The 14,678-nt window shown below is 34.8% G+C and overlaps 1 protein-coding gene across 1 annotated transcript in view; it reads right to left on the bottom strand.

The window, feature by feature from the left end:
* Positions 1-1,273, bottom strand: part of LOC103508654 (microtubule-associated protein Jupiter-like) — a 110,481-nt gene extending 109,208 nt beyond the window's left edge. The window contains exon 1 of the mRNA XM_017443848.2: positions 1,039-1,273. Coding sequence (XP_017299337.1) covers positions 1,039-1,094 — 56 coding nt within the window. The 5' untranslated portion in view covers positions 1,095-1,273. The remainder of the gene's footprint in view (positions 1-1,038) is intronic.
* Positions 1,274-14,678: the final 13,405 nt, after the last annotated feature.

The raw sequence follows: 14,678 nt of genomic DNA, 5'->3' as shown, positions 1-14,678 counted from the left end.
ACGGACTCGTGTCAAGAAATACACATCACTTTAACATGGTATTCTTCTCTATTCGTTATCTATTTTACAATCGGTAAGTACCTCTACGAGTATATCTATCATCTGCTTTACAATTCCATCCATGTCTCCCTCAGCACGAGAAATTTCTCACTTTCAGAATAAATCCTGCGGAACTTCCTTCCGGATTCCAGTAGCAATATTGTCCATTGCAAGATTGACACATAAACTTAAAATCATTATAAGATAAACAGCTTCATGATTTCCAGTGACGATTGAGTAAAAGCTTCGAAACTAAACAGCAGATTTGGTTTTTCAAGAATGTCAATTACCCCCGGTACATGCTACCTAAACTGAAAGTTCAAACTCGATAGAAGAACCAGCTCAAATGCACAAATACCACAAGATATGAACAATAATGGGTCCATTGTTTGCTCTCTAAGTACAATAAATCACCAATTCTTTGTGTACCTTCGGCTAAGGATAAAGGAATACGCATGCAAGTTTGGAATGACTTGATTTGATAGTAATTAAGCAAAAAAAAAAAAAAAAAATCTGGATGATAAAATGAGTTCTTAGAAAAATAATAATTATTAAATCCAAGCAAGCTAGGTATTCTTTAACACAGCAGGCAGGCTAGGGCTAAAGATTAGCAATGTACCTAGGTATTCATTGTAAGTGCATTGAAATACTATTGGAGGGAAAACAATGAGAACAGACAAAAGACAATCTATTGCTTGAATTTCGAACAGTCTGGAATGAAAATTCGCATTACATGGGACATTGAACTCTGAGATGGAATTTTAGAGAGCTCAACAAATGATTAATACAAAAGTGTGGGAAGCTGTTCTGTTATCTTAGGTCAGAGAAAGTATTTTTGCACAGGTAGACAGACAGGCATCAACAATTTCCATGGCCTCATTTAAGGTGTGGTTTTCTCAAACCAATGGATTATTAGGTCAATAAAATGAATTTCAAAAACCGGAAAATTCTTTGTAAAAGGTCAAGACCATGGCTAGCGAACATAAATGGCAAACTTACTTGCTAGTGGGTCTTTTCAAATCTCCAACTCCAACGTTATAAGGGACAGAGGTCATTTTATTTTCAGAAAGATTTTAAAACTACACAGGTGAAAAGATAAAATTGGTAAGGTACTAGATTAAATAACAGATAAAACACTATTATATTACACTTTGAGCACTTATTTTTCAATAAAAAATATAATCAGACGTCTTGTTCCGGTTCACCTGACGTTAAACTTAAACAAAACTGCGAAAAATTGAAAAAATTAAGAGAAAGACGTTTTGAGCTTTGAGGTTAGGTTTCTGAGGTGAATCAACAATTGGCCCAGTGTTGCCAGATTAAAAATGTGAATTACCGTACAGGCCAACGATTATTACCGTACCTACTTACAAAGTCGCTCAAAAGGAACTAGCGCTTCTCACGACTTTACCTTTAGCCACAGCTGTGTCAAATTTTGCAGACGGCTTCCATTACTAATGATGATCAAAAGTGTCTCAAATTTTGCAGACAGCTTCCCCAAAAAATGAGCAATGATTATTTTTGGGGGCCTTTATTATTACCGTACCCCGTACAGGCCAACGATTATTACCGTACCTACTTACAAAGTCGCTCAAAAGGAACTAGCGCTTCTCACAACTTTACCTTTAGCCACAGGTCGCTCAAATTTTGCAGACGGCTTCCATTACTAATGATGATCAAAAGTGTCTCAAATTTTGCAGACAGCTTCCCTAAAAACTGAGCAATGATTATTTTTAGGGGCCTTTATTATTACCGGTACACTGTTCTACAACACTTCATCTGGCAACACTGCATCAGGTGCCTGACCCTGACAAAATTCAAGTCCTGTGCAAAATTTCCATTGAAATTAAATTTTGCAATCTTTGCCCATTTTATAACCCTTTTACAAACTGCTCAGAGACCAGCATCTCGTAAAAATCTAAATAAGATGAGACAAATTAAACAAACTGCCCAGAGATCAGCATCTCATAAAAATCTAAATAAGATGAGACAAATTAAATCTTGAAACATAAATGCAAAATTGGTATTGGTGTTGCGATCTAGTGGAATCCTAGCGAACTATTTGAAATGTTGACTTTTCCAAAGAACAGTGTTTGTTGAGCGCCTAATAATTATTTTTTACAGAATATGTATGCAATGTGCCCAGTGCTTTGGATAGATCAGTAGACTGTAGGTACTTACATATTATTTATTTTAATTAGGTACCCAAATAATTTCATCCCTTACCTTGCAATCTTTGCCCATTTTATGACCCTTTTACAAACTGCCCAGAGACCAGCATCTCATAAAAATCTAAATAAGATGAGACAGATTAACAAACTGCCCAGAGATCAGCATCTCATAAAAATCTAAATAAGATGAGACAAATCAAATCTTGATACATAAATGCAAAATTGGTATTGGTGTTGCGATCTAGTGGAATCCTAGCGAACTATTTGAAATGTTGACTTTTCCAAAGAACAGTGTATGTTGAGCGCCTGATAATTATTTTTTACAGAATATGTATGCAATGTGCCCAGTGCTTCGGATAGATCTGTAGACTGTAGGTACCTACTTACATATTTATTTTAATTACCTACCCAAATAATTTCATCCCTTACCAAAGAACCTGCCTATTTTTTGGTTTTCTTTATTGAGAAAGTATCAAAAATTATGTGAATAAATCTATCCAGGTACTTGTATTCCTTGGGTCCCTACCTACATAAAAGGTCGATATTTTCGGCACTAACTTACTGGATTAGCCTACCAACTTCGTTACAGAGTTGAATTTTTAGAATTTTCAAATATTCTTCAAATTTGAATTTAAAAATATTGAGGTAATGCCATCCAGGAAACACCAAAGAGAGAAAATTAGGTTGATGGAATTATTCAATTACCTAATACGTAAAGGTATCTAATACGCTCTTGGAAATGCACAGTCAAGATGAGTCTGTATGAAATTCCTGTAATTCAATATACCTACCTAATGAATAGGTAAATTAAATACATAGAATATAGGCACATACATAATAATAGGGTACGTATACTTACCTTTACTCTCATTTGGTGTACCTAATAAATTCAATGAAAACTCAATTATGTCTTTCCGGAAAACACTTAATATGGCATAATAAATGCACCTAGTAGGTACTTATTCCAGGAATACCTATAGTAATTATTCAATTATGTCTTTCCGGAAAACACTTAATATGGCATAATAAATGCACCTAGTAGGTACTTATTCCAGGAATACCTATAGTAATTATGTAGGTATTTGAAAGTGCAGAGGCCTCAGTAAAGATAAGATATGTCTAGCCATACCTACTTCCTACTTTTTAATGCCGGTCCTATCCTGAACTGATTTATTGAAAGCAACTTTACAACTTTGTAATTCACATTTTGCCAAATTAACACAGAATATTTTTTCAACATTTTAGACAGATTTTCTTTTCTAATATTACCTAGGTACATCATAACTCAATCATAACTTTAGCAAAATATTTTTTTTTTTCTTTCAATCTGATTTTTTTCTTTCAATCTGATTTTTTTCTGGCAGACACAGATTTCCAAAGCTCACGCCTTCTTCTAGACCCCATTGTCCATTCAACACCAGACCATAGTCCAGACAGAAAATACCATCTCTATTATTAGCTTACAATCATAATTCATTATTATGGTCGACATGGAACTATAAATTAAAGAGAAAGGAAAACAATTAGCCAGTATGACAGATGAAGACTGAATCAAAATATGGAACCCACTTTCTTTTAGCTTCCCCAGTGAAGTTCAAACGTATTCGTATGTAACCCCTTTAAATTCGTTTGTGTATGCAATGTGCCTTGCATTTTCGTATTCAATCGCCTGTTATTACTACAGGATGGTATCTGAAAGTGCAGAATGTATTTTATTGCAATAAACGTGTACCTAGAGGTGTATTTTGCTGTACCTTTTAGTATTGCCAAGGCCCTCGGTTGGCATTTTAGGTATTTTATTTCTCATAGGTATCTTTAATAATACGTATTTCTGATGAAAGACACCATAAAAAAATATTATAATGAGGAAATCTACTCAGAGCTTTAGTACCTACGAAAAAATACTTTTTTTAACAAGGTGCCCAAGAACGGATACTTATGTACGAGTATTATCAGATTATCACCTATTTGCCAATTTTGAAAATTTGGACCGATTGTAATACTCTCTCATTAGTCTTATTACCATCTAAAAGTATTCTAATACACATTCGTAATAAAAAAGTCAAAGTTTCTTGAAAATCACCCTAGATTTCTCTTGGTTTACAAGACCCTGTGGAAAGCTTTTGCAACCATTGCATTTGAAAATCTAACAAGAGCACAAAATGTAAATTAGGTTCTACAAAGTGGTCTTGCACATGCGTAAATGAGCAGTGATAGTCAATTTCATTGGTGAAAAGAACAAATTTGAATTCACGTAGGATGGCGCGGGAATTTGCTTTGACTATTATCAGGCAGTATTGTGTGATCACTACATTGAATAAGATCGATCAGTTGGATTAGCCAAGTCGAGTTCTAACTTGTTTTTCCATCTTTGTGTTTTTTTCTGTGTGTCATTTTTTTAAAATTAATTCGAAATTTTGGTTTTGCAAAATACTAAAAAATCTAGGTAAGGAATTTTTCACATTTCTTTTTTGACAAAATGGAATTCTTGAATGAAAAACATACGGTTAATGTTTGTAGGTGCTGGATGTATTTTCTTTCCTTTTTCCCAGTTGCATTTTTTACGTAGGTAGTTACGTGATTTTCATTTTTCATGTAGGCATTAACATAATATTGTAATTTGTAGGGACTACAAAGGAGATTAATAAAGTTAATTTATAAAATTATTAATCTAATATCACATTAGTAAAATCCCAGTAAATCACAAAATAAAGGAAAACTATGGAGCCTCTGGTATAAAAAAAAGTAGGTAATAAGTGTTGGTTTCTTTGTGGTCAATCACTTAACTCGATTTTTATTTGGCATTAGATAATTTTTTTGCTAGTAGATTGAACTTTGATTTTGAAACTTCAAACGAGATGTCAAAACATGGTTCTTTATATAATAATAAAATTGATTTTATACCTACTTGTATACCTACACTTCATTGACAGTGTGAGGAAAATTTCCGAAGGGCGTGATTATTGCCCAGAGAAATCTGATTTTTCCAAAATATCTCGCGGAACCCTTGCCGTCAGCTCGCGGAACCCCTAGGTTCCGCGGAACACCAATTAAGAAACACTGGCCCAGAGAAATCTTTGTATCAACAAGTCTATTTCTTTTTTGACAGCCAATTTACTTTTAGGATTTATTCCCCATAGATCTGACCAACCTTCATAATCAAACCTACTTAATTATTTTCACGCGTCTGTTACCTACGTCGATAAAATCGGTAGGTAATACACCTACATAATATGGTGCACCTAATTAGGATTACTATGCACAGAAGTCAGTAGGAACCAGGAACCTAGAGATAATTCATTCAATTATTAATAATTATTTAGCTAATTAGGATTACTATGCACAGAAGTCAGTAGGAACTAGGAACCTAGAGATAATTCATTCAATTATTAATAATTATTTAATTGGATAGCCCAATAATTATAAATGATTTATACTACAGGGTTTATGATCCATATATTTATATGCATCTATTTTTGTGTATTTAGGAGGTGATTTCCTTTAGGAAATCTCTCTTCCAATAATTATAAATGATTTATACTACAGGGTTTATGATCCATATATTTATATGCATCTATTTTTGTGTATTTAGGAGGTGATTTCCTATAGGAAATCTCTCTTTTCCAAGAAAAAAAAAAAAAAAAAAAAAAAAAACACCAATCAGTCCCCTATTTAAATATCTGAATACCAACTTAACTACCTCGGTACCTATCCACTTATGTAACTAGTCAAAAGAGATTGTGGTCCTCCGAATAAGTACATCCATTACATTACATATGAGTTTTAAGTTGTAGTTATATGATAATTTTCAATGGAAACAACGGCCTGAAACATTTGCACCCGTTTCTAGTTTTCCGCAGTCTCATTTTGAAAAGCACTTTGGGCTTCTACAGAGTATTTTCAATGGAAACAACGGCCTGAAACATTTGCACCCGTTTCTAGTTTTCCGCAGTCTCATTTTGAAAAGCACTTTGGGCTTCTATGGTAGATGGGAAAAAAGAAACCCTAAAAATGGAATAACATAGCATGAAACCTTGGACCTGGGGGCTCTTTTTTGTTCAAAGTTGTTTTCGGCACTTTTAATTTTCTCTGAATGCCAATTGCCAAACTTGTTTTCAAGTTGATTTTCACTAATGTGGGTACTAATGGCTATCATTCATTGTTATATTTATAGGAACCAATAAAAAACGTACATTTGCAATGTATTTGTTCCGAGACAACTTTGTTAATGAGCAAGAATGCACGTAGGTATTAAACTTTAACAAATTTAGTATAAATACCTACCAAACTAATGTAATGTGGGTACTAATGGCTATCATTCATTGTTATATTTATAGGAACCAATAAAAAACGTACATTTGCAATGTATTTGTTCCGAGACAGCTTTGTTAATGAGCAAGAATGGACGGAGGTATTAAACTTTAACAAATTTAGTATAAATACCTACCAAACTAATAAAATAATGTTGTATCCATGTTACTAATTTACCATTGTTATATGAACTTGTAACGTGATAGCTGGACTTCGGATCCGGAGGTTGGTGGTTCGAGTCCAAGCATATTTGGCCTTGACATTGGTCTTGTCTAGTTAACAAAGGCGTTTAAGACTCTGTGCGGATTTGTCGGATAGCCTTTTTCCAAAGGGTTCGTTTAGGCATGAAATTTATTTACCGTTCGCTTATTATTAGGTAAACTTTAACATGAAAAAAGTTATAGCAGATGGAGTAAACATTACTTATCAATACCAGAAGCTTTGACGGTTCGGAACAAGTTTGAAAATTCACACCTCGCGAGACAAGATTGCAGAAATAAATAATTGCTTTACTGATAAGATTTCTGTGAAGAACTTGAGATTGCAAAATTCAAATCCTTCTTTTTTGTAAGTGGTCATTTAATTTGGCACAAAAAAGACTAAAGAAGGTCATCGTGTAGCTTGTAGATCTTGTCCTAATATTATTATAATTTTATTGTGACATATTCTATGAAAGTGTGTTGATAAACTTAGCATAGTTAATTAGTTATAGACTTGGTGAAATATTGCTGATTTGTCTTATGAATAGAAGCGGCTGGAAAAGTTGTAATTTCCAGGAATAGATCTGAATTTTCCGAACCCTCGTATCTTGAAATTCTTGAATAACATTATAATGACTCATCAAGACAGCCAAGTATTGTACAGTTTCCACGAATGTTATTATAGACATAGGTAGAAAAATCCTTTGCTATGTGATTAATAATAAATAAAATTAAACACACTCTAATAAATATAAATAAATAAATCCTAGCGACTATAACTTCTGAATTATAAAACTACGAAATGGACCACTTTAAGATCTACACACAATCTAGACACCTAAATCAGTCTATAATTCACAAAACCTTAAACACACTCTAATAAATATAAATAAATAAATCCTAGCGACTATAACTTCTGAATTATAAAACTACGAAATGGACCACTTTAAGATGTACACACAATCTAGACACCTAAATCAGTCTATAGTTCACAAAACTTGGCCTCTCCTTACAAAACCATGTGAGTCTTCTCCTTTATGCAAATAAATCTGTGGCAATAGCCAACATAGTGTGGTAGGTTCGTATTATTTGGTATTGGTGTGTACATCCGATTATAGCTATACACATCCTTAGAGTTTGACTCAGAGTATATCCACATATAAGTGGGTGACTGGATGACTCACAGACTTTGCTATCCTATCTTTGGGAACACGTAATTTGCGTCCGGTAGTTGAGCTGGCTAGCTGAGTCTCTGAAAGAAAAACCATGTAGGTTAAGGCACTCGCCTGTGGAGCAGGAGGGTGCGGGTTCAATCCCCTTCACAAAACCTGGCCTCTCCTTACAAAACCATGTGAGTCTTCTCCTTTATGCAAATAAATCTGTGGCAATAGCCAACATAGTGTGGTAGGTTCGTATTATTTGGTATTGGTGTGTACATCCGATTATAGCTATACACATCCTTAGAGTTTGACTCAGAGTATATCCACATATAAGTGGGTGACTGGATGACTCACAGACTTTGCTATCCTATCTTTGGGAACACGTAATTTGCGTCCGGTAGTTGAGCTGGCTAGCTGAGTCTCTGAAAGAAAAACCATGTAGGTTAAGGCACTCGCCTGTGGAGCAGGAGGGTGCGGGTTCAATCCCCTCCGAGGCATGAAATTTGATCATCATCTCGTTCGATATTAGTCTAACAAGCTAAGTGCATCCATAATTAAAACGTTAGACCAATCGAGAATCGAGCCAACGATTTTGTACCGTTGGATACACCCAGACAACAACAGAACACTAAAGTTAAGCAACATCGAATGCACGGGTAACTCATTGGATGGCTGTCCAAATACTTTGTGTGCTGAATAATTGAGCTGGCTAGCTGAGTCTCTGAAAGAAAAACCATGTAGGTTAAGGCACTCGCCTGTGGAGCAGGAGGGTGCGGGTTCAATCCCCTTCGAGGCATGAAATTTGATCATTATCTCGTTCGATATTAGTCTAACAAGCTAAGTGCATCCATAATTAAAACGTTAGACCAATCGAGAATCGAGAATCGAGCCAACGATTTTGTACCGTTGGATACACCCAGACAACAACCGAACACTAAAGTTAAGCAAGGTCGAATGCACGGGTAACTCACTGGATGGCTGTCCAAATACTTTGTGTGCTGAATAGTACTGTTGTTTAACACCTGAGATGATGTAATTGCTACATAATATATCTAAACACTGGGTGGCTATTCCACATTTCCTAAAGCTCGTCAATCCCCTCCGAGGCATGAAATTTGATCATCATCTCGTTCGATATTAGTCTAACAAGCTAAGTGCATCCATAATTAAAACGTTAGAACAATCGAGAATCGAGCCAACGATTTTGTACCGTTGGATACACCCAGACAACAACAGAACACTAAAGTTAAGCAAGATCGAATGCACGGGTAACTCATTGGATGGCTGTCCAAATATACTTTGTGTGCTGAATAATACTGTTGTTTAACACCTGAGATGATGTAATTGCTACATAATATATTTAAACACTGGGTGGCTATTCCACAATTCCTAAAGCTCCTTTTTTCAAGAAAAACAGCCGTTTTCACAGCATTCCAAAGGTGGGATGGATAAGGATAGTCAAGAATCAAGATGGACACAAGTTTTTCCAATCTAGAGTTCAAATTCTATGCCATATTTTCGGCTATTTAAGGTCCCAAGAGTGTACCCACAAATTTGTATTTCATCTACGTGGGATGGATAAGGATAGTCAAGAATCAAGATGGACACAAGTTTTTCCAATCTAGAGTTCAAATTCTATGCCATATTTTCGGCTATTCAAGGTCCCAACAGTGTACCCACAAATTTGTATTCCATCTAGTCTCATATCCTGTTAGATTCACACTAAGGTGATACCAGCCCAATATATGAGGTCCATAGATAAGGAGCGTATATTAGTTAAATTTGATTGCAACATAAATATTATTTCATCAAACTTAAGAAGAGCATCAAGTCCCAAGTTCCAGAAAAATCGTAGGCCTCAAATTATCTTTGTCAGTTGCTCTCCTATTGAAGGTTTGAATGTTGTGGAAGCCATGGCTAAACTTGATCCCTGTTTTAAGAGTATTACATTTACAATTTTATTTAGTTTTTAATTTATATGTCTGCTAAGTATCTAGGCCATGAATGACACGTTAAATAAAAATAGTCTAATATTTATTGAGATACATACTCGTACTTTTATCAAACAGGTGCAATAGCCACTCAGGAAAAAGCTGTTTTTCTAATCTTGCGACTTGAGAATCTTGAGATATTCAAAGAAAACAAGCTGGGTCCGTCCCTCCGCTCTCCTATTGAAGGTTTGAATGTTGTGGAAGCCATGGCTAAACTTGATCCCTGTTTTAAGAGTATTACATTTACAATTTTATTTAGTCTTTAATTTATATGTCTGCTAAGTATCTAGGCCATGAATGACACGTTAAATAAACATAGTCTAATATTTATTGAGATACATACTCGTACTTTGATCAAACAGGTGCAATAGCCACTGAGGAAAAAGCTGTTTTTCTAATCTTGCGACTTGAGAATCTTGAGATATTCAAAGAAAAAAATCCGTACCATACCCGTTGACTGATATCTAGTTTAAACAACGCTACTTCAGTTACCTACAACTTTTTATAAGCAAAACCACGGGGAGTCTGTGTCAATATTAATATACTTGCATGAGATTAAGGAAATGGTCGCTGTGCTCTTTAAATCACTTATCCATTTCCACTAGCCGTTGAATAAATCTAAAAAACCCCTTTCTTTTGACCTCGATCTGCCGACCCCTGGCTTACGATCCTTAAACAAAGAAAAGTTAATCTACATACCTATAATTACTATGATCTATATTACACATCACGACTCTCAAATATTTATGACAAAATAGATGTTACCTGTGCAGCATGTGTATTGAAAATTCCCCTTTTTTCTACTGGCAACATTTGCTTCTCAGCTCTGGCTCTCAATCACGACTCTCAAATATTTATGACAAAATAGATGTTACCTGTGCAGCATGTGTATTGAAAATTCCCCTTTTTTCTACTGGGAAAATTTGCTTCTCAGCTCTCAAAGTAGCTACGCCGTAATTACTCTTACTTTGGTCCCGTGGTCAACCAGTTTCCTTAAGCATAACTTGAAGATCTCGTATCTATGAGTAATCTTGGATCTAACTGATAGCAGTACCAAAGAGGCCACGGTACCAGTTACGTAAGATCTCGTATCTATGAGTAATCTTGGATCTAACTGATAGCAGTACCAAAGAGGCCACGGTACCAGTTACGTTAGATGTTGGAAGTAGGGTAAGTGTACCATTTATTCGCCCACCTAAAAAACGTACCATTTATTGGCCCACGTGTACCATACTAGATGTTGGAAGTATATTTAGGATTGTTCTTGTATGCTATAATACACCTACATGATTTGTGAAAATATTAAAAAAAAAAAATCTAGATGTTGGAAGTATATTTAGGATTGTTCTTGTATGCTATAATACACCTACATGATTTGTGAAAATATTAAAAAAAATCTTTAGCTCTATGACAGGGTCTGTGTGTTGGAAGAAAAGATCTTTGTTAACTTTAACATCAGAAATGTACTAGATTGTACGAGACTGTTGGATTTTCTGGAAATTCCTTTGGGGAAGGCATTTATTATAATTATGTATATAAATCTCTATGTGTCTGCATACTGAGAGATGCTTGAGTACAGATTCTGATTCAGAACTTGCAGCATTAGTAACACTTGTACTTGTAACAGACAGCGGAAAATGGATGCTAATAGATCCAGCAATTCCAGCATACTGTGCATAGGTATAAAATGACGTTTTTTTCAGCCCGTATCAAAATATGGACCACTGAGAGATGCTTGAGTACAGATTCTGATTCAGAACTTGCAGCATTAGTAACACTTGTACTTGTAACAGACAGCGGAAAATGGATGCAAATAGATCCAGCAATTCCAGCATACTGTGCATAGGTATAAAATGGCGTTTTTTTTTCAGCCCGTATCAAAATATGGACTCGCGGGAATTTGCTTTGACTATTATCAGGCAGTATTGTGTGATCACTACATTGAATAAGATCGATCAGTTGGATTAGCCAAGTCGAGTACTAACTTGTTTTTCCATCTTTGTGTTTTTTTCTGTGTGTCATTTTTTAAAATTAATTCGAAATATTGGTTTTGCAAAATACGAAAAAATCTAGGTAAGGAATTTTTCACATTTCTTTTTTGACAAGATGGAATTTTTGAATGAAAAACATACGGTTAATGCTTGTAGGTGCTGGATGTATTTTCTTTCACCGAAGCGAATACAATAGTCCGTCCACTATACCTTTTATTATTAGTAATAATAAAGGAAGGACGGACTGTACATATTACAAAATTTGGTAGTTTTGGCACATCCTCTAACATTAATAACTAACTACTCTCCCTCTCTCTCTCTCTCTCTCTCTCTCTCTCTCTCTCGGGGATAAATGGTCTGTTGGGTCTGTTCCCTGTTCCTATCTTGTTGAAGTTTTCTTTGTCCTCTCAAGACCCCAAGTATGTTAATTAAAGTCATTATAAAAGTTAACATGGAGTAGCCAGGGCATAAGTACCTAGAGGACATAGTACAGGATTGACAGGTTGAATTTTTCTCTCTAATCTTTATGAGATTATTAAGCCTCATATGATGGTCGTAATATTTGCACAATGTTGATCTTTGAACTTGATCTTTATACGAGTTATTTACGATTCCATGGCTTTGTGCCCGCATGAAATCTTTTGATTTATAAGGCACCTGATCCCTAATCCCTCAAGATCCTGAGCGAGCATAGATACTTTGACTATCTCGCCTTCTTTTGATTTATAAGGCACCTGATCCCTAATCCCTCAAGATCCTGAGCGAGCATAGATACTTTGACTATCTCGCCTCTACTTTTTTACTAATCTTTTAAGCACCATTAGTAGAAAAGTAAGAAAGTCTTTATTTCCAGAGCTGACTGGACAAACCCCATTTTTGGTCAATCAACACCGTTATTCAACCATTTTATGGTCTCTTATTTAGCAATTATCCAGTCGCTATTGCCTGTTTGCCAACTAGAAAAAATAAAAGTACCAAATGGTACGAAGGTATTTAAATCACCTACAAGCAAGCACCTTTTAGAAGGTCAGTCTGAAAGGTGCATTCTTTTGGAATCACAATTCAGTAATAAAATGTACCTACACTGTCATGTAACTTATTTGCTATCTTTATCATCAAGATAATGTCAAGCTAGTATTGTGATATGCCAAACCAACCTTTGACCGTTAAATTATTCCAAATACAATCTGACACCATTGTATTTGGAATAATAAACACCGGAACATTTGTAACTTAGTGCTCTTGTAGTTTTTTTCACCGAGGATCGTAAACACTATGTAAACAATTGCCTCTTCTGGTCACCATAATATGAAATTGCCTTCCTCTCATAATTCTTTACCAATTTAGTTTTATTGAAGTTTTGCAAATAATTGTAAAACGAAAAAAATTCATCTTGTAGTTTTTTTCACCGAGGATCGTAAACACTATGTAAACAATTGCCTCTTCTGGTCACCATAATATGAAATTGCCTTCCTCTCACAATTCTTTGCCAATTTAGTTTTATTAAAGTTTTGCAAATAATTGTAAAACGAAAAAAAATTCCTTTTTTTTTAGTTACCAACATAGGTATATATTTATTTTTTATTCAGCTTCAACAACATTGATAATAGTATATCAATGTCCTATAAGCATATCCTATAAGCATAGGATTACAGATGAAAAAATTCCTTTATGTTAGTGGAGATGCTAATTTTCCCCATATCCCAGCATGGAGTTAGTGGAGACGCCAAAAGCCCTCCTCATATTTTCAATATATTTTGACATTTCCTACTAACGTACGATCTCAGACTTCACTTTATATCAAAGTTTAAGTTTTCCTTCGAAATCTCCCAAGTGTATTTTGTTACTTTTGATTATTTATAAGTTGTTTGTTTTGGACAAGTTCATAATAAAAAATGTAATAATAATAAAGTAGTTTTCTAAAACTCTGGTTTCAGGACTGGAAGAGTACAAGAACAAACACTAGATCTATTATTATTTTCATTCTGTTTTGAACATTAAAAACTATTAAGTCCTGCCTTATTCAGAATCATAAGTTGGGTGTGCGACATACTGACAAATTATTTCTTACCCAATTTGGTTATGTTATACCATTTTCACTTGTCAAAATAGATATTATATTTATCCCTTTGACTCCAAGAGATTTAATCTCTGACTTATCGTTATTTTATCTTTCTCCTTTCCTATCTTAGCTAATCTACGTTTTTCACTGTCTGAAAATTTCCATGACCTTTTGACAGAAAGTCCAAATTTTGACTGAATTCTTCAGGCTCATCAATGCCAATATATTGAAGATTATTTTATGGAATTTCAGAAACTCTGAAAAAGGTAACACAAAGGACATGGAAAAAGGTCAAAGAGCCACTCTCAAATTTATATCAGTGTAATTATTTACTATTATATTTTATTTATTTAATTTAATCTCATTGTACGTGGCGGTAGAATAAGTCAGCCACGGAAAAAGCACCGTGCCCATGCTAGTAATTATGCTGTATTATGCCGTGTAAATTTGGCCTTAGCTTTATTAGAGACCTTTCAGTCTTGTGAAGAGGAACATCAAGTCTCTCCTGAATTCCTTCCTAACTGGTCTTGTGCTTTATTGTTTTGAATTTATAAAAATGGTAATAATTTAGGGCATGTTCTGTACACTCTGCATTCCCTAGTTTCTAAACCAAGCACAGGAAAAATGTCGTACCGTTTCGTTATTTTCTGTGCGAGACGTGAAAATCAGGGAGTGATAATAGTCCGATAATTTACTCAGAACAGTCAGATCAATTGAGTTGGGAGTAAAAGGACAAAAAGAGCGTTTATTATT

The sequence above is a fragment of the Diaphorina citri genome, unplaced genomic scaffold, assembly GCF_000475195.1.
Source record: "Diaphorina citri unplaced genomic scaffold, Diaci psyllid genome assembly version 1.1 scaffold420, whole genome shotgun sequence".
NCBI classification, from domain to species: domain Eukaryota; kingdom Metazoa; phylum Arthropoda; class Insecta; order Hemiptera; family Psyllidae; genus Diaphorina; species Diaphorina citri.
The sequence above is the reverse complement of the archived record's forward strand: the minus strand, read 5'-3'. Positions and strand labels throughout refer to the sequence as shown.